Source organism: Lepidochelys olivacea (genome assembly GCF_965140295.1).
Source record: "Lepidochelys olivacea isolate rLepOli2 genome assembly, chromosome: 4".
NCBI lineage: Eukaryota > Metazoa > Chordata > Testudines > Cheloniidae > Lepidochelys > Lepidochelys olivacea.
Window position 1 is genome coordinate 121,693,284 of NC_140414.1, and position 26,915 is coordinate 121,720,198.

The following is a 26,915-nucleotide window of genomic DNA, read 5'->3' on the forward strand; positions in this document are numbered from 1 at the left end:
ACTGGAGTCTGGATTTGAAGTTTTTGCTCAGGTCTGAATAAGGTGGTTTAAAAAAAAAGTAGTTTTCAAATCTTTTTGATAGAAGACTTTGAAAGTGTTCTGAGAATGGTGCTGCAATGTGCAGGGATTAAAGAAAAAGCAAAAGAAAGATCATAGAATATCAGGGCTGGAAAGGACCTCAGGAGGTCATCTAGTCCAACCCCCTGTTCAAAGCAGGACCAAACCCCAATTTTTGCCCCAGATCCCTAAATGGCCCCCTCAAGGATTGCACTCACAACCCTGGATTTAGCAGGCTAATACTCAAACCACTGAGCTATCCCTCCCCTCTAAAAAAAATTAAAAATGCACCATTCCAGGAGACCCTGCAATACCAGGTCAATGCATGGGGTGGACAGAGCAAGCTCCTCTTCTATCCCCCTGTTTCAAAAATCAATTCAATATACAGTCCTCAAATAAAGGACATAGCAGACATTAAACTAATAAGAATAGATTTAATAATTTTGTTAAGAGGATGTTAAAATAAAAAGAAAACGGTACAGAGTTTAAGCATAGAAGTGTCTGGTTATCAGGGAATAAAGTACAGATTATCAAAGGGTGTGAAGTTCGGTTTAGGATCGGGTGGCATAAGGAATACATAATCTGCAATATCCCCAATTGGGGGTAAAAGGTTAACAGGTCAAAGTACAGACTTTGAGATATGAGGGTATGTTGTTCATATAATGGCCATGTTCAGGTGTGGAGTATAATGAGTGGATACCATGATGAGGATGGATTTACCCTCATTTGGTGCAATATAATGTTCAGTGAAATTATGGTTCCAGTTCATATGGTCCAATGGAAAAAGTCTCTCGGTCCCTTTCTTGTAGTTGATGCACGATGTCGTTCCGGCTCACACCTCCTGGTACTGTCGGTGGCTGGTGATGTGTTTGATGTAGATGTCCCTGGACCATCGGATGGTGTCTGAGACCATGAGGCACTGCATGAGCAGTGCGTAGCATCGACCGATCCCACAGGTCCGCAGCACACGCTCATTGCAGAGGTCCCAAGCGCCCAGGACTCCAACGATCAGGGCATCCATCTGCACCTCGTAGCCCTTTGCTCTCAGGGCCTCATCGGTGACAACCACGTCAGGGCGCAGCTGGCTGTCAGTACCAGGGATGGTGCAGTTCACGGCAACCTCCCCCAGGCGCGGTGCGATGGCTTTCACCAGGCGGTTCTGGATGGCATTGTGGCGCAGCTGCCAGGCTCTGGCGTGGGGCTTGCAGCCGCACAGAATGTGGGGCAGGGTCTCGTTGGAGTAGCCGCACTTCCTGCAACTCTTGTTTAAGTTCCCATGGTGGATGGCTCTGTTGAGCGGGACGCAGTTGAGCCGGGCATGGTGGATGAACCTCCAGTCGGCGAAACGGGTGAAGCAGCCCCCAGCAAGGAAGTGGTTGCTTGCGTCCCACTTGCTGGTCAGTTCGAAGGCTTTACCCAGTCCGGTTTATGCTTCAGGGTTTCCATGTACCAGTGGATGGCTGCCTTCAGGGTCCTCTCCAGCATGCCCCTGGTGCTCGGGTGACGATGGTGTTGTCGTTGGACCTGATCTGCAGCACCCGGACTCCCAGCTCCTGGCGCTCCTCTCACCACTTCCAGCGGCAGCCGATGCACTTCCACAGGCAACACGTGGTGTTGCGAGCACGGGACAACAGTTAAGCGATGTCGCGCCCATCCCGTCTGAATTCGCTATCCAGGGAACCGCTCAGGAAGGTGGCTATGTCTTGGTTGGAGGGGGCTCTGCTGATCCACTTCTTTGTCGTGTCATGGAGGGCATTCGCCACGATGTTCCGTACCATGACATCGGGACACATCAGCAGGCGGAAGGCGTGGGTGATCACCACAATGTCACACAGGTCACCCATGTGGTGGACGTTGGCACCGCCATGCCATAATTTAGACCAGCTCGTTGCTGGCTCTCTGGGGAAGAAACAGCCACTTCTTCACCAGCTGCCGGACGATCTTGTCTGCCTTGTTGAGGGGTACCTTTGCCACAGCAGATCTCCTTAGGACGAATGAGATGCAGGGGATCAGGAAGGTGTTCAGGGCATTTATCTTCTGCCATGGTGCTAGCAGGGAGGCGTCGATCTTGGCGGCATCCTACAAGATCTCCTGGATGGTGTCCTTGGGTGTCTGCCGGACATGGAAACCCGTCGGCATGCCGCGGTGCTGGTATGCTTGCCTCTCTGCCAGGGGGATGACGGGCTTACCCTGGATCTGGAACCCCATCATCTGCACCGAGTCCCTTTGGCTGCCATCGACGTGGAAAGTTGCGCACTTCTTTGCATGGAAGCGGAACCCCATCCAGTCGGCAGCTCAACTGGTGGCGTCTAGCATACCTTGGAGGCTCTCTGGGTCATCCGCGGTCAGGACCAGGTCGTCCGCGTAAGCCAGAATGCTCACCCTCTCACCATGGAGGTTGAAGCCATCTGTGCCATTGGAGATCGCAAGATGTGGTGGTGGGGCATGGACCCAAAGGAATTAGCCAGGTCGAGCCACGCTACTGCGCACTGCCTCCGAGCCCTTCTGGCCATTTCAATGATGGTTTGGAGGACAAAGTTGTGTTTACAGCAGCCCTTGCAGGACATGAAGCCTTTCTGGATGGAGCTAATGGCTCCCCAGCTCACCGACCGCGCCGTGATCCGCGACACCAGACAACTGGCATATAGCTTGTACATCATGGAGCAGAGGGAGATGGGTCTCCAATTGCTGGGGTCATCCCACTCACCCTTCTTGTACACCAGCACTGTCATGGCCTTCTTCCAGGAGCTGGGAGTCTGGCAGAATCACTTGCACTGGTTGAAGAGCGTGGCGAGGACCAGGCAGCTGGGATCTTGCTTTTTCAAGAGGCTGTAGGGATGCTGTCTTTCCCAGGAGCTGTGTTTTTTGTTTTTGAGAGTCTGGCCATCACTTCCTTGGGTGTATAGTCAGTCTCCAGGACACCGGCTTCGTCAACACGGGGCAGAGGGTCGAGGCACTCTGTGCGCTGCACGTCGTCCTGGGCTATGCGGTCAAATACATCCTTGAAGTAGCTGTAGAGACACTCAGATGGGATCATGCAGTAGGATGAGGGCCCGTCTAGGATCTCCCTCATGGCCTTGGAGCGGTTTGCCCGGTACAGCTTTTGAATCCTTGAAGCCGCTGCTGGATCGTAGCGGCAACTGGCATCTCTACTTCTGGCTCCCCTGGTGGTGGTGGTGTGGTTCGGAGCAGGTGTTCTGTGGGCAGGCGAGGCGTTCTCCTGGTTCGAACTCCTCCTGGGAGTGATTTCCACAGACAGTTCTCAGGTTAGCCTGTCTATGAGGCGGTCGAAGTCGTCAAAGGAAGCTGCCGCTTGTAGCTCCTCAGTCCAGGCGGTCTGCCACAGAGTGGCAGCCCTCACCATTGGCTGCTGGTCCTCAGAGTCCTCAACCTCATCTGTTGCAGGCTTTGAGCCTGTTGCGTGGTTGGCCTGCTGTCTATCTAGTGGGTCAGGATTCCCTTCGGTTGGGTGCTGGGGCGGGATCTCTGGCGGGATGCTGGCGTTGCTAGTGGTCGGAGAGACACGGTCTGGCTCGGGGGTTGCTGGGACACCGCTGGTCCTTCTATGAGTGGCTGCTGCCTGGGCGGTTGCCGCTGGACTGTGAGATCTCCCGTAAGCAGTGTCCCACAGAATGGACTTGGGGGCCGTGCTGGTCCGTCTGGCGATGAAGGCCTGGTGCTTTGGTGTGGCTGCGGGGCTGGTTCCTCCAGTGACATCTGGAGCTTGTAGGGCCATCTGGGGCGGGTGCTGGCTCCTCTGGTGACTGGAGGTCGCAGGGTGGTCTGGGGTGTGGCACTGGCTCCTCCGATGGTTGGAGCTGGCAGGGCAGTCTGAGGCTTGGCACTGGCTCCTCTGGCTGCTGGAGCTCGTAGGGTGGTCTGAGACATGGCTCTGGCTCCTTCAGCAGTTGGAGTTTGCAGGGCAGTCCGAGGGGCGGCGCTGGCTCTTCCAGTGATAGGATCTCGAGCAGCTATGCGCGGTGGGGCACTGATCCTTCTGGGGACGGGGACGTGCTGGACAGGTGGCAAGGTAGCACTGAGTTGTCTCTGCATGGAGATCTGCTTGGCGACATGGGAGGGTGAGACGGGCCTCCTGCTGGCGAGGACCTGGGTAATGTTCCCCGAGGCAGCAGGTACCTTCTCGATTGCAGCATCCTGTTCCACTGGCCTGGCGACAGGGGCAGGCTTCTTGACGGCAGCTTGCAAGGTAGGTTTTCTTTGTTGAGGCTCAGGAGCAGCGGGCCGGCATGCAGCAGGAGGGCTGGGAGCCGGGGCAGGAGACTGTGTTGTTCCCTTGAGGCGTTTCCTGCAGGCGACTTGGTGCTTCTTGCGTTGCTTCTGTGTCTCGAAGGGCAGACTGCAGAGGGCACAGCTGAAGGCGACCCGCTTGTTGTGGCATTTCTTCAGGTGCCTGGTGACGCCACCGAGGAGGTGGAAGCTTTGGGGTGGAGAGCAGATGGGGCAGATGAGCACATCCGCAGGGAGGGGGTACTGCAGGTAGATGCTGTCCTCATTACCTTGCAGCGGGGGGGTTCCAGCAGCATTGGTGGTATCGCTGGCTGGTTCTTCCTGGTGTGGGTGGGTGGGGTCGAGAGGTCCGGCTGGGTGGGCATCTGGCAAGGTCCTGGGGTCCCTCTGGATGGTTCCTGAGGCTGGGCAGGCATCCGGCAAGGTGCTGGTGACCCTCTGGATGGTCTCTGGAGAGATGCTGGTCCCGTCTGTGGGGATTCCTACCTTGATGGTGTGTAGAGCAGCGAGAGCACCACCAGTGTCAGGGACCTGGGCAGCTGCAGGGGTGGGAGGTGGTCACCTCAGAGCATCTTGCAGCTGGAGAGCAGGGGAGCTCTCCATTGGCGGCTGGTGCTGCTCGAGAGCCGGGGGGCTCTCCGTTGGCAGCTCCTGGAAAGTGCGGGGGCTATCCCTCAGCAGCTGGTGCTGCTGCGGTGTCGGGGGCAGGATGTTCCTTCTGGTTGTGATGTCCCGACAGGCCAGCCTCAGGATGCAGGATCTTTCTGGAGCAGCATCTCAGAGAGGGTCCTTCGAGGAGGCACCGTTCTTCCCCTTCGTGCTGCTGGTCTGCAATGTCCTGGAGGCACCTAGGATCTTCTTCATAGTCATTGTCCAAGAGACCTTCCGTGGAGCAGCAGCCATAGCGGTACACGATGCAGCTGGGGATGTCTCAGGAGCAGAGAGAGGATTTTCTTCCAAAGAAGATGCAGCGGAATACATCTTCAAAGCAGCATCGATTTTTTTCAAAAATGGCAGCAGGAGAATCCATCTTCAGAGCAGGTGTTGTAAGTGTTCATCAAAAGAGATTAAACTGATAAGAACAGACACTACACTTTGATTTTAGTTCCAAGGAGCCGAGAAGCGATGGTTGAAGTCAGAAATGTTCCTGAAGAGAGTGAAGAATGAAATTATGAAAAGATATGACCTGAATAGCATGGCAGGAAGAGAGCTCAGTAAAAGAAATGACAACTTTTTAAAGCCTACAAATGGGTTTTTAAGAGTAGTAGGTGCCATACCTTTTGTAAAATTTTAAGTTTAAAATTAAGTAGCTGGATATAATAGGACTTGTTATAAGATTAACCCAAGGGCATCTTTTTTTCATTTCACTCAGTGGTTAGTCTCATCTTGGCCCCTGCCTTTCATATGTCACAATTAATGATTGCCTGAAGACAGGCTGGTTGTCAGCTAAACCACATACATTATATTTGGCATTAGAGATAAAACCCAGGTTCTTCTTCTCTAAATATATATGCCTAGTCCACTACTTCTGCTAAAGGGGAATCTTCCTCAGCTACCAGTAGTTCAAGGCTTAGACTGAGGAGCACAGCAAACTAATTTTATTTTTGCAGGGAAGGATGTGGCTAGGGAAGGGGTGGACATTCAGTTATAAAAATCAGCATTCCTATTCAATCGTCATTGTACTGACTTCCTGGACATGGCTGGTGCAGCACCTCACAAATGGGATAAATCAGAGAGAGGCTACAGAGAAATACCTTCAAATATTAATATTTAAAAAGCAGAAGTCTGATTCTGCTGCCATTTTTAGTTCTTTCTCCCTCCCCTTCTTTCCTCTGTTTCTATCATTTCCCTCCCTTTTTGTTTTCCTATTTATTTTTTTTCTTCTCTTCACTAAGCCTCTGCCCATCTTTCCTGGGAAAAACTTTCCTCCAAACTGGAGCAGCTTCTGATTTATGCTTTTATTTGTTTGTTTTCTCTTCCCCATCTCTCCTTGCATTCGTTACACTCCCCTTTGCTTTACCTGCTCATTCCTTCAGTTAATATAATCTCTCTGCCTTCCTCCCATACTCCCTCCAGTTCTATCCAGATTGCCACTGTTTGCCACCGGTCTTTAGGAACTCAACACACTGCTCAGATCTGAATGTCTCCAAGGCTCCCTGCCCTAGCTAATAACCACAGGGTGACTCCAATCATCAAGCACCACTTGAATTTGGAAACACCATTAACTGTAAAACTATATGATTCTCCCCCCTCATTCAATCAACCCTCACTCCATCAACATGCAACAGCTGCCTTTAAAATATTTCCAATCTTCCCTAGTACAGGGAATGTCTAGGGGATACTGCATATACTTTGGCCTGATTTACCAGAACACCATTTTGGGTTAGGGCTGTGATTTTTTTTTTAAATCATATAGTTAGAATCATAGAACCATGGGGTTAGAAGGGACTGCCAGGGTCGTCTAGTCTAACCCCCTGCTAGGGTGCAGGATATTTTGTGTCTAAACCATCCAAGACAGATGGCTATCCAGCCTCTTTTTGGAAACCTCCAACAAAGGAGCTTCCATGACTTCTTTAGGCAGCCTGGTCCATTATCCTACTATGCTTACAGTTAGGAAGCTTTTCCTGAGATTTAATGTAAATACCACTACAGCTGCTGGTGTGGACACAGTTATATAAGACACCTTTACATATAGAGCACCTTTTCAATATGGGAAGGGGACTAGGCTGTACTAATACAGGACATTTTTATATTGATATAACTATGTCCACATTAGGGGTGTTGTACCATTTTAATTACACCAGTTAAAGCGGTACAACTATCGTGGCCAGAAAAGACCTTAAATCATTTAGATATTTATATAGCTTCTATGGGTGACCTCTGTAACTGAATTTATTCCTCAGAATGATGCATAGTATTTTCATATATCTTTGTAAAAGACATCAGGGCTATTTATTTGTCGTATAGATTATTGCTGGAAGTATTAATACATTTCTCCCGTAGGTTTCCAGTTGTTTTTGATGGCGGTAGTTAATGACATGGTAACAGTATCTGTTTACATATATTTTTCCAGTAAAAAAAAATATTCCATTATTTTTAAGGGACAGATGTAAGAGGGAATATATGACTTATGTTCTAGACACAGACTGTTTTTCTGCCATTTGTAGTTGATTCTAAACATAAATTGCTTTTAAATCCCATATTCTGATCACTTTCAGCACTGTCATTAAGACCTCCCAGCTCTACTTGTGTGTGTTTGGATATAAAATTTCTTTTTTATGTACTGTAGAAGAGTTCTAAATAACTTGTTCTAAAATCTGTCAATATGAAAACCAACATAGAATCCTAGAGTATTTTTCCTTGCTCTCTTCCAATAGGAGCTCTGTGGAAATCCAGGAACTATTTTATCCTCTGCTATCCTTTAGGTAGCAGTAAGATTTCCTATCTGATTAGGTCGCAGAATCAACTGTTATCATGTGACTGAGTGCTGTTTGGATTCGCTCACTCATCTGTTCTGTTTGCTGACAAGGCAGAAGTACTGGGATGTGAAATGAAAGATACACCAGGTAGTTTCCTTGTGCTAGACAACTGAAGAGTTCAGGTTACACAAGCTGCATTTTCTGACACAATAGGTTGGAACTTGTTTCAATGATTGGCTTCTGACTACTAGTTATGAAAATGCACCGATTCTTATGATACCGTGACTCATCCAATCCCCATTTGTATGCATATTACCATAATCTAGTTTTTGAGCTTTAGGGGGAAGGGATTGTCTCTGTTTTACTTGTTTCTACATTGCCTTGCACAGTGGGGCAGTGATCCCTACTTGGGGCCTCTAAGCACTACTAAAATATAAATAGTAATAAAACCATAATTTATCTAAGGTGGCCCCTGTTAGGGAATTGAGCACCTCACAATCTTTAATGTATTAGGCTCATAACAGCCCTGTGAAATATTATTATCCTCATTTTACAGATGGGAACTGAGTCAGAGGGACTTGACAGAGGGTACCCAGGAAGCAGGGAACTGAACCCAGTTCTCCAAAGTCCTAAGTCAGCACCCTGACTGACCCATCCTTCCTCTCTTATAATAGAGAATGTTTGTATGCTCAAATAAAGGCATACATTATGCAGGTACTCCTTTGTGACACAGTGGTTACAAACCATTCTTTTATTCCATTAATTTGTAAGTCAGACTCCATGTCCGGTTTAACAAATACATGATGCAATAACAGTTGGTGGTTGAATGATTCCTAACCTTACCATTACTTACAAAATAGCTATTTACTCTGAAATTAGCATTACAATAAAGAAGCTATTGTTTCTCTACTTGTTTTTATGTCTGCTTCTCAGTCCTTCCAAAGGATAGAATGTGTCAGATCTGCTCTACTTTGTGTGATCATGTTGCCTTTTAAAGGCAGCTCCAGCTTACACAGGATGTAGACACAAATTCTGCTCACTTTACTGCTACAAGTAGTTCTACTGACTTCAGTGGAACTATTTGGGTGGGTAAGATAATTTGACCTATAAGCCCTAACAGAAAGAAAAGGAGTACTTGTGGCACCTTAGAGACTAACCAATTTATTTGAGCATGAGCTTTCGTGAGCTACAGCTCACTTCATCGGTTGCATCCGATGAAGTGAGCTGTAGCTCACGAAAGCTCATGCTCAAATAAATTGGTTAGTCTCTAAGGTGCCACACGTACTCCTTTTCTTTTTGCGAATACAGACTAACACGGCTGTTACTCTGAAGCCCTAACAGCGTACAACTATACAAGCTACACGAGCAATATTGCTAATACAAGAGAGTCATTGACGGCTGCAGCCGTCAATGTTGTATCCACGGACACACAAGAAGGCTAAGGGAAGTTGAAATCTTTGTGTTCCCCAGAGCAGAGAATTCATTTAGTCATAGCAGTCCTTGAGCACTAGACACTCGAAGGGGGCAGAAAGGTGGCACAGCCATGGCCCCATGCCATGTATGCACCAGAACTGTTCAGCAATGTAATGGTGCATAGTACACCCCCTGAACAGATCTAGCAGTGGACATGTTCATCCCATACAATGGGAGTCGCAGTAAGTACACTTGTACACTAAGATCGGGTATTATTCAAAGATGAAGGAGGAAATAACAACTAAAGAAAAAATACAGTCATCCAACCTCCATAAAATTTGTCTTTCAAACCTAATTACTGAAGTAATGAACCATCATTACTTCATAAAAGTTTCACTGATTATCTAATTATTAATAATTAGGGATGTGCCTGAGTATAACATTAATCAAAACTTAATACAAAGTATAAAGTTTAAAAAATATCAAATACTTTCACAATCTTTTTACAATTAAAGTTATATGTCCCATTCACTCTGCTTTCATTTCCATTTCCATTGTTTATTTCACTAGCACTGTACCAGTATTATTTGGCACTAAAATATCAAAGTAAGAATACATTGAAAGACAAATAGACTGTGGTCCAAATTCATCCTTCCTATGAATTCACTGGATGAATTTGGACCATTACATTTATAGGGCCACATTCACAGATTCATAGATTCCAGGTCAGCAGGGACCATTGTGATCTAGTCTGACTTCCAATATAGCACGGACCAAATCATTCCTAGAGCATATTTTTTAGAAAAGCATCCAATCATCAGTTAAAAATTGTCAGTGATGAAGAATCCACCACGATCCTTGGTAAATTGTTCCAGTGATTAATTACTCTCATCATTAAAAATTTACATCCTATTTCCAGTCTGAATTTGTCCACCTTTATCTTCCAGCCATTAGACTGTGTTATACCTTCCTCTGTTAGACTGAAGAGCCCATTGTTAAATATTTATTCCCCATGTAGGGACTTACAGACTGTGATCAAGTCACCCCTTAACCTTCTTTTCGTTAAGCAAAATAGATGGAGTTCAAGTCTAATCATTGTGTATTCTTTCTGCCAGATGGAGTCAGCAACAAGGGCCAGGTTCAATATCTAGGGGTTCCTCTTAATAATACAAAATAGAACTGGCTCAAGCCCCTTCCCAGTAATTTGGGAAAACTAAACACCACCCTGAGCACCTCTAAGAGGCAATACTTCCCCACTTGCAAGTGCTGAGTCTGTGTATAGCAAAAGAAAAGTTAATAAAAAGGAAAAGAGAACCCAGCATTAATTGGGGGAAAACACCACAGCCACAATTTGAAAACATTACACTCACCCCACATTATGTCAGGCAGTGTCCTTTGCCTCGGTTTCCTGCTTTGAGGTGTGAATGTCTAATGAACCACTGTTCCTTCAACACGCCACTCCCTGTCCCCCTCTGCTGCACCCCACTCACTGTTGGTTGTCCTTGGTCAGTGAGGACTCTGAGTTCGGAGAGGTGCATTCATGGGGGTTCACCTCTCTCCCCGGTGCTGCTGAAACTGACTCATTGCTGCTGCTATCTCTGCCACCTCTGTCGCTGTATTACGTCTGCTGCTTGCCACTCACTGGCACTTCAGTGATGTTACATGCAGAGCATCCACCACTTGGCCAAGCTCTAACTGTTTTCAGCTCTTAATGATTTCACTGGTTAGTAGGGACCTCTCAGCTGTTGCCTCTTTGTTGTCTTCTAATGCAACGCTATCCCCACACCTACTCTTCCGTGATGTCAGCGCTAGTAATCGCTGAGCAGAAACGAGGACTCTCAGTTGAGTCCAGTCAGCTCTGTCTATAAACACTGGAGAAGGGAGGATCAAATGGTGCCTAGAACTCTTTAGACAGCATCCATCCCATCAGGTAGCAACACCTGTCCCAACCCCCGCTCCTCTCAGTTTCACTAGGAATTGACATCCCTATAGACCCCTGCATGGCTGGTGCAATCAAGTCATGATTACTTGTGTTTAAGTTACCATTAAATTTTACTTCAGCGATCAGTTGCTCTTTATCTGTCAAGACAAGATGTAATATAGAATTCCCCTGTGTTGGCTGCAACACTTTCTGAGGTAGAAAATTGTCATCTATAATATTTAGAAATTCCAGAGATCTTTTAATACTGGCCGCTTGATGCTTGCAGCATATGCCATTCACATTGAAGTCCCCCATGATCACAAACTTATTCTTTCCCCCTACACTCTATATATAGGGTGTTCGGAGTCAGTCATCCTGTTCCCTAGTGTGATTTGGTGGTCTGTAGCAGACCGCAAGCAATACCCCATATTGTGTGCTGTCTGTTAGGACACTGATCCATAAGCATTGAAGATCATTTTCTTCCAAATTGTCAGTGACTCAGAAATAGGTAATGCCATTTTTGACAGTGACACTTCCCCGCTGCCTACTCGATCCTTCCTAAATAAATTTAACTATTGATTTTAACATTCCAGTCATGAGAATCAGCCCACCAGATTTCAGTAATACCAACTAGATCAAATTTATTCTCATAAATGAGCAATTCCAATTCCTCCTGTTTGTTACCCTGGCTGCTAGCATTAGTCTATTAACTAAAGAATTTCTTCTGTTCATGTCCTTTGGTTCCTTGATTAATTTTATTCTCAACATCTCAGTTTTGTGCTGAGTGCTCATACCTGTCCTCTTTCCCCTCTCCCCCTTTCACTTTTAGTTTAATGCCCTCCTGATTACTCTAGCAAGCCTGGCCCCAAATCTAAGTAGATGTAATTTACATCTTCTTCCAGCCCTCTTAATATGCAAGTTACACCTAGTTAGGTTCCTTTAGACTCAGATCCACTTACAAATGTATAACTTGCATCTCTTTATGCATCACCACTGCATTTGTTCTACAGAATATCATTCAGCCCAAAGTACATTATATATGGCTATACTAGGGTCACATCAGCTGCCATTTAAATGCCACCCATTCTGCTTTACTAACAAACAACAGCACGACCAGTTACTGTGCCATTAAGCAGCTAACCAGTCTCAGGCAGGAAATGAAGCAGAATAAAAAAGATTTAACTGCAAGGAAAATTTAGGTAGGCAGAATGTAATTACACAAACTAGGACACAGCCAGGCATTCACACTGCTTTTAAACACACCCTTTGAAAGGAAGCCATGGAATCCTTAAGAGGTTAACGTCTCTGGAACACTGGACTTTCACACAACAAAATTCCTTCTTTCACTATACTGCTCTGGCTCTGTACTGGCTTAGAGGACAGAGCACCAATTACTGAATCATTGACACCATTTCCTGTAGCCCTGGATTTTCTTTGGAAGTTTCCCATTCAAACACTGACTGGACCCAACATCACTTGTATGGTCTGTGATAGTTGTATGGTCTGCGATGTGTTGTTAGTAAGTATATGCAGAGTAGTTTGGATGAATAATTCTCAGAGTATGGGTTAAACAGTTTGCTTCAGCCACATTCTTTACTATGTATTAGTATTGTGACATGGTAGGCTCAATTGCATGATGCTGTTTCTAATCCCTGATTGGATGACAAACATTTTAATAGAACAACAATTCACTTTCTGATACAATTTTTGGAAGAATAATCATTTGTGCTAAAATTAAAATGTGTGGATTGAAATATTTTCACAACTGCCCAACAGTCTTCCATATATTCATGAATAATAATGGAGTGGTACCCCATTATCCACTCAGAACTCTTATTTTAAGATGATAGTATCAAATAATTTAATTATTCAGTCAGATCTGCATTTGAATATGTTTCAAAAAAACAATGTAATTACTTTGGGCCAGATTCTTCTGCCTTTACTAATACCAAGTAGTCTCTCTCATGCTGAATAGTGCTTAGTAGTGCCAATGGGGATTAGGCACATTTGAGGATCTGGTCCTTACTTCCCAAGTAATCCCATTGATTTCAGTAAGATATTACTCAGTGCAATTAAGGGTGGCAGAGGCTGGCCCTTTATTTTTAACTAATGGCTAACAATTAAGGGCCAGACTGTGCATTGAGGTACAAACCTGAACACAGTATAAATGGCACCACCCCCACAATAGCCCCGGGACACCCCTTTGAGGTCCACTTCCTTCCCTGTTTTTTGTCTAGCTCCATGGCATGTAATTTGTGGCTGACGTAGGCCAGCAGCAAATTAAAATATTCCCTGCAGCAACCCAGCTGCCCAGAGCAGTCTGAGGATCAGAGGCAAGATTCCACTCACTGCTAGCCCATCCCTCAGCACCTGTGCCCAGGAAGGCAAGAATGAGTGGAGAGGAATCAGAGGCCATACAATGCGCACTTATTTTTGTATGCCTAGACCAGCATCTGGTAGCCTGTGCAGGATTATAAAGGGAATCCTCACCTCTCCATACACATTGGCCAGGCATATAGTCCAAGTCAGGATCTATCTATAAAAGCCAAAATCAGTCAGGCAAAAGGAATTTAGTCTCTCTCTTGGAATAAAATTATATCTATGATATTCTATACAGTTTTGTAAATTATTTCCTGTTCATTTTCAGCATGATCACTCTACAGATTTGCTTTATCACTTAAATGAGTGTAAATAGCCATCTAGCACACTAATAGTAAAAGTTAAGATATAGAAGTACCATAGAACTAATGAACAGAAGCATCATGTCTCAGACACCTCTTTTCAGACTTTTTAGATAACTACAATACTGCACAATTTATGCTGAAGGGTTAGAAGAATCTATTTAAAAAATTAACCACAGTTAAAAGGTTCACCAGACATTTATCAGAGGAACAGAATATGGCATTTTTGAAGAAATTTATTCTGGGCGACATAAGACATTTTATCAAATTAAAATTTAATGAACACAAAAGCTGCACTCATCTGTTATGTTCCCAGTAATTCCAGGCCAGGAATAGTATGTAACCCAAGATGAAATGGGAATTACTTGGTTTCTAGACTACAGCCTACAACATCCTTTTATCTATACTACATGCATCACCAGGGCATCCATAAGTTGTTTGCTTCTCTCCCCTTTTTCCTGCACACAGAAAGATGTTTTTCATCCCATAATTATTTATTTTGTTGTTGGAGAAATTGGCAAAGAGGAAGGCCTTGCTTTGACCAAAGGCAGTCTACTCCTCATAGAAGGAAGTTCCACAAACACATGCCGTCATCAAAAAGGCTCTTTCTCCCATTTCCACTAGATTCACTCGTTGGAGAGAGTTTTGATTTTTCCTGACCAGTACAAATGTCATGGTCACACCGGGCCCAGCTGATTCTTGATATTGCCCAGGCTTAACCCATTAAAACCGATGGGATCAATTGGCAATGAAGATCAAGACCTTGGAACTTGATAGGGAGTCATTGAAATTATCGGAACACCTACAACATATACTTACAACAACCTGTATTGTTCCAGTGGACTGCTCTGTATTACACCATCTGGCGATATTTCTTGACTGTAGTTTCATTCTCAGATTGGAATGCCTTATCGCCAAGTCTGTGTTAGTCAGGTTGGGACAGAGCCTTCCAGAGAGACTACATTGAAGAAGGCATTTTTTGTAGACATTGCTATTTAGTATCCAGTACCTGTGAGGAGTCTAAAAGGACAAGGCTATGTACTATTTTAGAGAGAGGGTGATTATATAGTGTTTGTTAGCTCTTCACATTTTCCTCTGTTCCCACCAGAATCACCACTATTATGGCTGGCTTTAGTTTCAGACAGTTGTTCTTCTGATGTGCTGATTCCATTCAGACACTAGCATAGCTGGGAAATGGTTCTATTTGTATTGGACGTGAAGAAGATGTGAAGTGTAGTACTGTCTCTGCACTGCTGGCACCCAAGACCATGATGTCTTACAAACTGCCCCCCAGCGGATTATCCTATATATTTACTGTGATGGAGAAGGAAATGGAGCCACAGTTGAGAGCTCTGAAACTGGAGCTGCAATCTGAACATAAGAATAGTCATACCAGGTCAGATCAATGGTGCATCTAGCCCAGTATCCTGTCCCCAATCAGTGACCAATACCAGATGCTTCAGAAGGAATGAACAGAACAGCCAATCAAGTGATCCATCCCCTGCCATCCACTCCCAGCTTCTGGTAGTCAGAGGCTAGGAACACTCAGAATAGGGTTGCATCACTGACCATCTTGGCTCATAGCCATTGATGGACCTATCTTCCATCAATTTACCTAATTCTTTTTTGAATCCAGTTATAGTGTTGCCCTTCACAACATCCCCTGGCAATGAGTTCCACAGGTTGCCTGTGTGTTGTGTGAAGAAGTACTTCCTTTTTTTAAACCTGCTGCCTATTAATTTCATTGTGTGATCCCTGGGTCTTGTGCTACGTGAAAGAGTAAATTACACTTGTCATAAATATAAAGGGAAGGGTAAACCCCTTTGAAATCCCTCCTGGCCAGGGGAAAGCTCCTCTCACCTGTAAAGGGTTAAGAAGCTAAAGGTAACCTCGCTGGCACCTGACCAAAATGACCAATGAGGAGACAAGATACTTTCAAAAGCTGGGAGGAGGGAGAGAAACAAAGGGTCTGTGTCTGTCTGTAGTCGTCTTGGCCGGGGATAGACCAGGAATGGAGTCTTAGAACTTTTAGTAAGTAATCTAGCTAGGTATGTGTTAGATTATGATTTCTTTAAATGGCTGAGAAAAGAATTGTGCTGAATAGAATAACTATTTCTGTCTTTGTATCTTTTTTGTAACTTAAGGTTTTGCCTAGAGGGGTTCTCTATGTTTTTGAATCTCATTACCCTGTAAGATATCTACCATCCTGATTTTACAGGGGGGATTTCTTCATTTCTATTTACTTCTATTTTTATTAAAAGTCTTCTTGTAAGAAACTGAATGCTTTTTCATTGTTCTCAGATCCAAGGGTTTGGGTCTGTGGTCACCTATGCAAATTGGTGAGGCTTTTTATCCAACATTTCCCAGGAAAGGGGGGGTGCAAGTGTTGGGAGGATTGTTCATTGTTCTTAAGATCCAAGGGTCTGGGTCTGTAGTCACCTAGGCAAATTGGTGAGGCTTTTTACCAAACCTTGTCCAGGAAGTGGGGTGCAAGGTTTTGGGAAGTATTTTGGGGGGAAGGACGCGTCCAAACAGCTCTTCCCCAGTAACCAGTATTAGTTTGGTGGTGGTAGCGGCCAGTCCAAGGACAACGGGTGGAATATTTTGTACCTTGGGGAAGTTTTGACCTAAGCTGGTAAAGATAAGCTTAGGAGGTTTTTCATGCAGGTCCCCACATCTGTACCCTAGAGTTCAGAGTGGGGGAGGAACCTTGACAACACTTTCTTATTCATTTTTGTCCACACCATTCATGATTTTATAGACATCTAACATATCCCCCCCCCCCTTAGCTATCTCTCTTCCAAGCTGAAAAGTCCCAGTTTTTTAATCTCTCTTCATATGGAAGCTGTTCCATGCTCCTAATCATTTTTGTTGCCTTTCTCTGTATCTTTTCCAATTCTGATATATTTTTATTGAGATGAGGGGACTGGAACTGCATGCAATATTCAAGGTGTAGGAATACCATCAATTTATATAGTGGTATTATCATATTTTCTGTTTTATTATCCATCCCTTTCCTAACGGTTCATAACTTTGTTAGCTTTTTTGATTGCTGCTGCACACTGCGTAGATGTTTTCAGAGAACTATCCACAATGACTCCAAGGTCTCTTTCTTGATTGGTAATAGATAATTTTAGACCCCCATCATTTTATATGTATAGTTGAGATTATGTTTTCCAGGGTGCATTACTTTGCATTTATCAGCACTGAATTTCATCTGCCATTTTGTTGCCCAGTCACCCAGTTTTGTGAGATCCCTTTGTAACTCTTCACAGTCTGCTTTTTACAATAGAACCTCACAGTTACAAACACCTCAGGAATGAAAGGTGGTTCGTAACTATGAAATGTTTATAACTCTGAACAAAAAGTTATGGTTGTTCTTTCAAAGAACAAGTTTACAACTTAACATTGACTTATACAGTTTTGAAACTATACTACGCAGAAGAAAAATGCTGCTTTTAACCATCTTATTTTAATGAAACAAGCACAGAAACAGTTTCCTTACCTTGTCAAATCATTTTTATTAAACTTTCCTTTTATTTTTTAGTAGTTTATGTTTAACTGTATTTGCTTTTTGTCGTTGTCATCTCTGCGGCTGCCTGATTGCGTTCATACTGGATGGTATGTTTTCTTGCAAATGAGGTGTATGGTTGACTGGTTAGTTTGTAACTCTGGTTTTCATAACTCTGAAGTTCTACTCTAGGTTGTAACAGCATTGGTCCCACTACAGATCCCTGGGAGACCTCACTATTTACCTCTCTCCATTCTGAAAACTGACCACTTATTTCTACCCTTTGTTTCCGGTCGTTTAACCAGTTACTGATCCGGGAGAGGGCCTTCCCTCTTATCTCATGACTGACATCATTACCTCTAAGTCTGCCTTGTTAGGGAGGTTTAGGCCCACCACAGCATAGTGACTTTCACCTCTACTAGATCTCTGAGACAAATCCAGCTGGATTTCATGATTGTTAGTACCTAATACTCTGGAGGGGTCCAGTAACATCAAGCATAGCTGTACAAAACTCAGCCATTTCACTTCACAAGGTTTCATTTAATTCAATATTTGTACTATTGCACTTCTCAACTTTTGCTTTGAGTTCTAGGTTCAAATTAATCCCAAACTTGTTTGAAGTAGATTAATTTCTCCTGGCTTCACACTGAAACCATAACACAATCATGGGCCCTGCTCGAGAGCCCTAAAGCTTGGAGTTTCAAGTTTGTAGCAAATAGAACTAGGTGAATTCCTAATGTTTCTGTTTACACTGTACAGATTTACATGGCTGAAGCGTGCAAAGGTTTTGTGGGGGAAAAGGCCAATCCAACATCCCTAATCAAGTTACAGGGCTGCAACACAGACCTCCTCTTGTAATTGCTATTCCAGCCAGTGTGGTCAACAGCCAAATCCCCTCTCCCTGCTAGTTGCACAGGTTAATCCCAGATAGCATTGACCCCTCCTGTCCCCTGCACCAGCATTGCCCTCTATATTGGCTATGTGGGGCTGACATGGAAAACTCCAGTGTGGCGTGCAGGAGGAGACAAAGCCATGTGGCTGCTCCATCTGCTGCCTCCCACATAGCCCCCTTTCCTCCCCAGCATAGGTAGAGAGCTTTGCACGAGCCCTCTGTGCTTGGGTGAAATCTGTTTGTGAACATTTCACACAACCTTCCTCCACAGTCTTCCTACATAACAAACAATATTAGTGATGCTAATCATTGGCATTTATTTACATTCCTGATCATTTCTTTTACCTTTCTATACTGGGTTTCACTTCTGGGAACAACACTTTATCTGTCACTGCTAGTTAGCTGATGGTATGTTTTCTGCAGTAATACTTTTTAGGAAGCAGGCTGTTTAAGGAATTAATGTAAAATGCCAGATGTCGAAAATTCAGAGGAAGGTCCATAGTTCAAATATCTGACCTCTAATCACCCCTGTAATACCCAAATGTTTCCAGATATTTTTAAGAAGTGTTTTACTTTTACCTTACCAGGATATATATTTATATGAGTGTTTTAACATAGTTAGGAAACATTAGGATGATTCAGCGCATGGTGCGCTAGATCTAGAGCCTGCAGTCTGGTGGCCAAATGTGTTGCCCTCCTTACACCACATATTTACCAGAATCAGGCTGTTCTTCTTGCCAGCTAGCTAGTGGCATGCTCGATGTATAGCTTCTTCATTATTCTGGCCATAGCTAACACATTGGGTTAACTGTGCTTACAGTTGAGTAGTCTGCATGGAAATTCTGAGCTGCTAAATTTGAACCAGGAGGTTGTTTCCAGTTCCTGGGCATTGGCTGGGAAGTTTGGGGTAGAAGGGTCAGGAAACACAGACCTAGGGGATCATGCGATAGTGTTGGCAGGCTCTCCACACACAAGCCTGACGATCCAGGCTTCAGCTGTGTTCATGCTGCAAATGCGATTGGACCTGCGCCACACTGGGACTTGGGCTCAAATCTATATCCCTCGGTGAAGACACAGGCCCAAGTCTTGAGTTTTCTGGCATGAGTCAGACGGCTTTGTGCATGCATGGTTGGGGATGGGGCTTACTCTCGAGTCTGAGCCTGGGTTTGCTATGCAGTGTAGACATACCCATTGAGGCCAAGAATTTAGTAAGAAAACAAAAAGGGACTGGACATCTTTATCGATTAAAAATATCCAGAGTTATCACAATTTACTATAACATACATTTTTGAAGGGCTATTAAACCTTATGGTTCAGGACTTAAGCCAATCGCTAACTATTACAGATCAGGATGAGACCTATCGATACAGAATAATGGACTAAATGGACATTAGGAGCATAGGAATTGCCATGCTGGATCAGACCTATGACCGATTTGCCACAAGTCTAAAAGATCAACTAACAAGCAACAAAATGAAAAAATAACTAGTTCAAAGCCAATATAGCATCTTTTTCTTGAATCATATATGTAGCCCTTCTTCTGGGTGTTGTCAGCAGTAACAGGACCAGTTCAAATAAAGAACAAAGAAACACCACTGGCTCAAACTACAACCCAGAATTTTTGGGATCACTAAATACCTTACCAAGTATACTTATAAGACAACACTTTCCAACTCATAAGCACTGAGTCCGTGTATGAAACAAGGGGAACTAAATTAGTAGGGAAAGGAAACACAACATCAACTTGGGAAAACAGCAACAACATTTTGTGACATTCCCCTCTGGTGTTATCTGGACTGGTGATCTGCTAGGTCACTCCACTCCTTGACTCTGGGTGCCAGCTTTACCCTGCTGTGCTGTGAGAACCCCCACTCCCGGGCTGTTCATGCACAGCCTCTATCATGTAAGCTGCTCCCGGCTATGTGAGTGAGCACTTTTGGCCAGCTGCTGCTTGGACTGTGCAACCAAATGACACTAGCCAATATCTCCAGTCCCAGACACAACCTTAGGAACCTCTGTCTTGCAGCGTCCAGTTATGCCTGCTGGACGCTGCAAACTTATCAATTTCTTTGTTAAATTGAAGAACTCATATATGTACCAGCCTTGTTATCCCAAGGGGAGTCTCTTCAAACCAAACACTCTGCTTCAGGTAGAACAAAGAAAAAGATTTATTAGCTACAAAAGTAGATTTTAAATGATCGTAAGTCAAAGCATAACAAGTCAGATTTGGTCAAATGAAATAAAAGCAAAACACATTCTAAGCTGATCTTAACACTTTCAGTGCCCTTACAAACTTAGATGCTTCTCATCACAGGGTGGCTGATTGTGCTTCAGCCAGGCTCTCCCCTTTGATCAGTGCTTCAGTCGCTTGGTGCTGCGTCTGTAGATGTAGGTGGAAAAGAGAGAAAGAGCATGGCAAACATCTTTCCTTTTTATCATGTCCTTTCTTCCCTCTTGGCTTTGCCTGCCCCCCCGCCTTCAGAGTCTGGTGAGCATTACCTCATCGCAGTCCCAAACTGACCAAAGGAAGGGGGTGACTCACTCAAGAGTCCACAGATCCTTTGTTGTTGCATAGGCCAGTGTTCTTTGTTCCTGTCAGAGTCTGGGCTGGGTTTGTCCCATACATGTCCTGATAAGGTGTGAACTGCCCCTCTGCGTCCGGAGAGTTTTTGCCTGGGCTTGCTTTAAGCCATGAGGACACATTCTCAGCCTCATAACCATTGTTCCCTCTAAGCTGTGCGCATGTGTGTTCGCACACAGATCCTAAACCCCGTGCACATGGCGAAACACTGCATGCACAAAAATTTGTACAGAAGCACAAAAATTTGCACACATGGCCGGTCAAAAATTAGAGGGAACATTGCTCATAACTATATACATGACATTACAACCTATAACATTACTATAACAACAATGCTCAGTGCATCATGAGCCTTCCGAAGACACCCAACGTGACAAACTTTGCATTAGATACCACACAATCGTATTAAAAGGATGAACATGGGGGTGCTGGGTGTTCCCCCAAGGTACAGATCATTACACATATTTCAATGAATGTAAGTAAATCACTCCCCCAAGGTAACTCTAGAAGGAGTCTGTTAGCTCTGTTCCCCACCCGCCAGTGCGTACATCCAATAGGCAAATGTCCTTTTACGATGTCACTTTCTCCTTCCCCATCCACTAAACTCCATTCACAGTTTGGTGTCAGTGAGTAGCATAGTCAGGGTCCTGATGTGCATCCAGGAACGCCTGTCTCCAGACCTCTGGGAAGTGCTGTTTGGTCTGGTCCTGAGACTCCACCATCTAGCCCAGCTCTAGTGATTTCAGCTTTATTTAGTGGCTGCATAGGAGAGGCCTCACCAGAGTTCACTCAAAGCTCTATTGTGGCCTTCTGTGGCTTCAGTGAAGAGCCCTCTCTGCATTGTACCCTATCAAGGAGCCACCCTACCACTGCATCACCAACCATCACAAAGTCCTCTCTTTGCATCGTCTCTCATTGTGAGACTCTCTCAACAGCACAGGAGCCCCAGCAAATGGGACAATCGTGTATAGGACCCTTGAACAGACTTCTTGCAACCAGGGATGCACACTTCATTTCCCCTCAGTTCAGTTCCACCATGCAACCAATTCTGAGTTTGTGTACAGTTATGGTGGCTCCCAAAGTGTCACTAGAGGAATTCAGGGTAGAAAGCTTATGCAAACAAAGCCCTCTCTGTAGCCGTATTTCACCTGGTTCACCAACAGAGGAGGGAAGAGAGTTCCTTCCCCTTAGGAACTTCCATTCATCTAGAATTCTGGGGAACTAGTTTATGCAGGTGAAGCAGCTCTGTGGCTGTTCTTCTGCCTATTTACCAACAGATGGGAGCAGAGAGCTCCTTACCCTCGAGGGCATCAAGCCATTATTTCCATTTTTTTCCCTTTTTGACCCATCGAAGCTCTCAAGGTGCAGAGTAACAGCTAAAATTACAAACATTTATCAACTTCCCTCCTTTTTTTTTTAAATGGAAAGAGACAACAGACCTCCTGAAAAGAAACCTCAGCCTTAAGCAATTTCCAGAGTCCCAGACTAATCTCCACTGTTGTGTTAAAATGTGTCAATATTTGTATAGGGGCAGAACTTGCTCATGTCAGCTTAAGATAGGAAATGTCTTTAATACATGAGCAGGTGAAATAAACAGCAGGACAAATCTTTCTACCTTGTATCACCATGTACTAACAGAAAGGATTTGAAGAGCTGGCCAGAAATTCATCACTGTACAGAACTGCCCCTCCTGAAAGAAGAGACAGAAGCTTGGTAAAAAGTTCCTCTTTCCTCAGCTTATTACTATTATTTCATGACACTTCCACATGATGAAATAAGACATGATAGGCACAATATAGCTGGTACATCCATTTCTAGAGGCATCACACCTCATTATTCTTACTGCAGAGATGGTTTCTGAAACAAATGATATGTTAAATATTATTTCTAGCCAGCCAGGCATGCACTTTGTGATCTCTAATCAATGCTGTTGAGTCAAAGCAGCTGGAAAATGCTTCCCAAAAATTGCAAGTATTTTGCAGCACAGCTCATACCGGATGATCATTTCTTAGTATTTCATTTATGTCCGCTAAGGAATATTCATGGAACGAATCAATGACTACTTTGCAGTTAAATTATTATAGAAACAAATTCCCTGATAAGGGAAGATACATTTAAAAAGTGTCCTATTTCCTAGTAAAGATAAATATCACTTTGTAATAAATGACACTTTGACACTACATAAAAATTCAGCAGCTGAAATAAATTACCATTGGAAACAACATGCTAGGTACAAAGCACTGATGTGAAGTTTGAATATCAAGACTTAGGCACTTATCGTGCAAGAAATTCTGTACAGAATCCTGTGCCTTCATGGAGCACACTGGAGGCCCAGGGATCCACCCATACTTCTTCCATGGTCATGGAGCTGAAAAATCTAATAGGAAAGAATAAGCACATGTAAGTTACAGAGAGAAAGGAGAGCTATGTCACAGCAATCAAATATTTTGGAGAAACATGTCTCCGAATTTGTTCCACAAACAATTTGGTTTTGAAAGATTTTTGTGTCACCTGAAATGTAGCAATTCTGCCAAGCTTCAAGTCAGGTGCAATTGTGGAAGATGTTGAAAATAAAGAAAAAAGAAGACCCTTTTGCTAGATAATTCACACTTCCAAATCTTTCCTGCTCCACATAACCAAACTACTACAACTGTTAGTTACTCCATTACTAAAGGTTCAAACCATGCTGATGACCCAAGTTGAGGGTCAACAATATGGTTCCACAGAATAGAATTTCTGTTTTGTTTTGTTGTCTGAATTAGGAATTACATACAAAAAACCTCCAATAACTTAACATTAAGGTTACATTGTCAAACACTCAAAAGTTAAGAAATGCCAGAATTAAATCCCTACTTTTGTCACAGAGTTTCTGTAAGAAGCTGGGCAATCCACTTAAACCAAACTATTCACAAGTGACCATTAATTAAGTGTTCCTCGTTTTCTGGGTGCCCAACAGGAGACGTGTGGGGACAGATTTACAGAAGGGCTGAGTGCTTACAACTGCAACTGAATCAACTGGAGTTGTGTTTCAAATGTATAAAAATGCTAGGTACTCAGGAAAATCAGGTTCCCTAGGTCTCTTAAGTTAGGCATCCAAAGTTAGTGGACACTTTTGATGATTTCAGGCTTCAATTCACCAGGGTATAGTGAAGATAAATGTCTGTGAAGCAGTCAAATACTATGGAGAAACACCATAGAAATGCCCACGAGGAAATTATTAATTTTGTGTTTGGTACAGGTTTTGAATGGTGTGCAGTAAACAGCACTCAAGGCCCATACCTTAGATAAAAGAGGATAAAAAGAAATATTGAGGCAGGAGTCCTAGAAAAAAATTAGTATGTGAACATGCAACTAAAGACTGTCATAATTCTGGCATTTCCTAATTTTTGAGTGCTTTACTTTGGGACCTAAACATTACTTTTAATGTAGTTTTTTGGATGGAGCAGATATATATTTATTGCACATATGTGTGTGCTCACACATCAGACTGTGATTCAACCATTCAATGAACAAGTAGGTCAGACCCCAGAAATTCTCACTGGGCGCTGAAATACACAGATACCAGGAGGTCTGCAGGATTGGGAAAGAGATTTCTAACAGCTTCTTGGTGCCTCTGCAACTTGCTGGCAACACCCTCGGGCCCATATGTAACACTGCTCATACCACCTCCATAAGGGGACATTCTGTTAGATATTACCCCAGTTATCTCACCCAGTTAGTGCTTACTGTGGTTTCTATGGTTTTTTAACATGAGAGGCGCACTTGGCCCTATATTTTCTGGTCCCACTACTGGTTCTGCAGCAGCATTTATCTGGAAATCACGATTTCAGAGCTGTGCTGACATCACTGATGAAGCAGGTGCACTGCACAAGCAAATGTGCTTTGGCAAGATAAAGTATTATTTCAGCTGAAGTTGTGGTCCTGAAACAAAATCCATGATGTTCATTCCAATTTCACTGCGGAGAAAAAAAAAACAAAGTTTGTCAAATGGAAAATTATTTTCCATCTCCTTGCAGAGTATTACAGACAGGAAAAAATTACTGAGGTCTTCACTCCATTTTTGCCTGAGGAAGGAATTTAGTGAGAGACCTAAGGACTAAGTAAGGCCTCAGCTTTTCAACCCACAAACATTGTTTTATAATACTGCATAAATGACATGACAGCAACAGGTGATTAATTAAAGAGAGTGTATTGTGCATTGGAAAAAGCAATATATATTGGCCTGGATCCTCAACGTCAAAGGATTTGAACCTCAGGTTGAATTCCTAATGGCTCTGCATCTTGTTTAATTCACAGGTGACATGGCTTCTGAACTAGCTGGTCCCTACTTCCCATCTTTTAAAGGGAGAGAAAAAATATCTACATTTGTTAACCTATTTCAGTGATGTGATTTTACGACCAGAATTTCAAAAAACAAAGGCTCATATGCCTACATGCATACCATTACTGAATACACCATTACTGGACTTGTTCTTACCACTGTGGCATTTGTCTTTACCAAATGGACACACTGTGAGCATATCGTTCTGTGCCTAAAATGTTTATCCAGACAATATGCTTCAACTGCTGTTTGTCATGTTGATTGTACTCATGTCACTTACCTCATGCTCCCAACATCAGTTTATTGAATACACATCCTGTCTCTCATCTTATTCTTAGATTGTAATCAATTTGGGGGCAGGGAACATCTTTTGTGATATACACATACTGCCTAACACACTATGGCTGGTGCCTTATGGCACTACTGCAGCACAAATAATAAAACACAACAATACATTGCTTGGAAAGCCTGCCCATAATATTCTTTTCTGCAGTTGTCTTACACAGCATTTGCCAAATATTTACAGTTAGCCACATAAAAATTGGATTTATAAATTCAGAGGTGATACTTGATGGTGCCTATTGCATATCAGTACTTCAAATCAGAGTAAACAACTGTATGTCGGTGCAAATTGATGTAAGGGATTGTCTTAGGGTTGCCAATTTTGTAATATATAAAAACTGGACACTCCAGCAGGAGTGCCGGAACCTCCCCGCCCCTCCTCTTCTCCATGAGGCCGTGCTCCACCTTGTGCCCCGCAGGCCCCACCCCTGTCCCTAGGCCTCATTCCCGCCCTAACTCTTTTCCGAGGCCCCACTCCTGCCCCTTCCTCTGGAGGCTCCACCCCCCATTAGCTCCTCTTTACCCCTCCCCGCATCGCTCATTGCTCTTCCCCTGTCCTCCCCATCCATGCATGGGTCAGGAGGGACTTGCCTGCAGAGCCAGGACTGGAAGCTGCAGCCACCTGATGAAGGTAGAAGGCAGCCCCAGCTGAATAGGGGCTGGAGTGGGTGATGACTCGGTGCCTCCCCCACCTGCAGGAACTGGACTTCGGGTGTCCGGTTGAAAAGGGCTTTTGACTGGATTTTGCGGTCGAAAACTGGGCACCTGGCCACTCTAGAGTGTCTACACATAAAAGTTATTCTGGAACAAAGGTACGGTATGAACTGAAAGTGGAAGAGGTATTCCTGAATAATTCCAAGTGTGAACACCTTATTCTGAAATAAGACTGCCTTTGCTGATTTCACTTAATCCACTTCCACAAATTAAATAAATTCAGAAAGAGGCACTCCAATCCTGGAATAAGAGTGCCCACATATGGAGTTTTTCTGGAACAGCTATTCCCAATTCCACGTGTTGACAAGCCCTTACTCAGAAGCTGACATTCTCTTACAAACCTGCCACAATCACATCGTTCTGCCCCTGTGGGGGGGGGAGGGGTAAAACAGACAGACAATCTTATGCTCTTACCCCATTTATGTCACTACTTAATTTGGGCCAAAGAGTCGTGTGGCTCAGAAGGTAGAGTTCAACAAAATCCTAACGTGGTCAATAGTGGAGAGGCACAAAGCAGCTGGAATGTACCCCATGAATCTGTCTCTCTATACTTACAAGGTATAACACTGTGCATAAAATATCTTCAGGACAGCAGAGAAACATCATCAGTTTTGAAAAAAAATCACGTGCTTAATATAAACATGTCAAAGTGCAATTCATCCATCGAGTATCATATATGATAACGGCTGCTTTAACAATCCCTCAGTGGCAGTGTGTGGTAGGTCAATAAGTCAGTGTAAAAGAGGTCATTAACTCATTGCACTGACAAATATAATTGTAATTTCAGTATGCTTAGCAGACGTTCTGTATTGCTT

General features: G+C 44.0%; 1 protein-coding gene across 1 annotated transcript in view; it reads left to right on the forward strand.

The window, feature by feature from the left end:
* Positions 1-5,219: 5,219 nt before the first annotated feature.
* Positions 5,220-26,915, forward strand: part of CLNK (cytokine dependent hematopoietic cell linker) — a gene marked incomplete at both ends in the record, with an annotated part of 148,918 nt that continues 127,222 nt past the window's right edge. The window contains one exon of the mRNA XM_084625768.1: positions 5,220-5,351. Coding sequence (XP_084481894.1) covers positions 5,220-5,351 — 132 coding nt within the window. The remainder of the gene's footprint in view (positions 5,352-26,915) is intronic.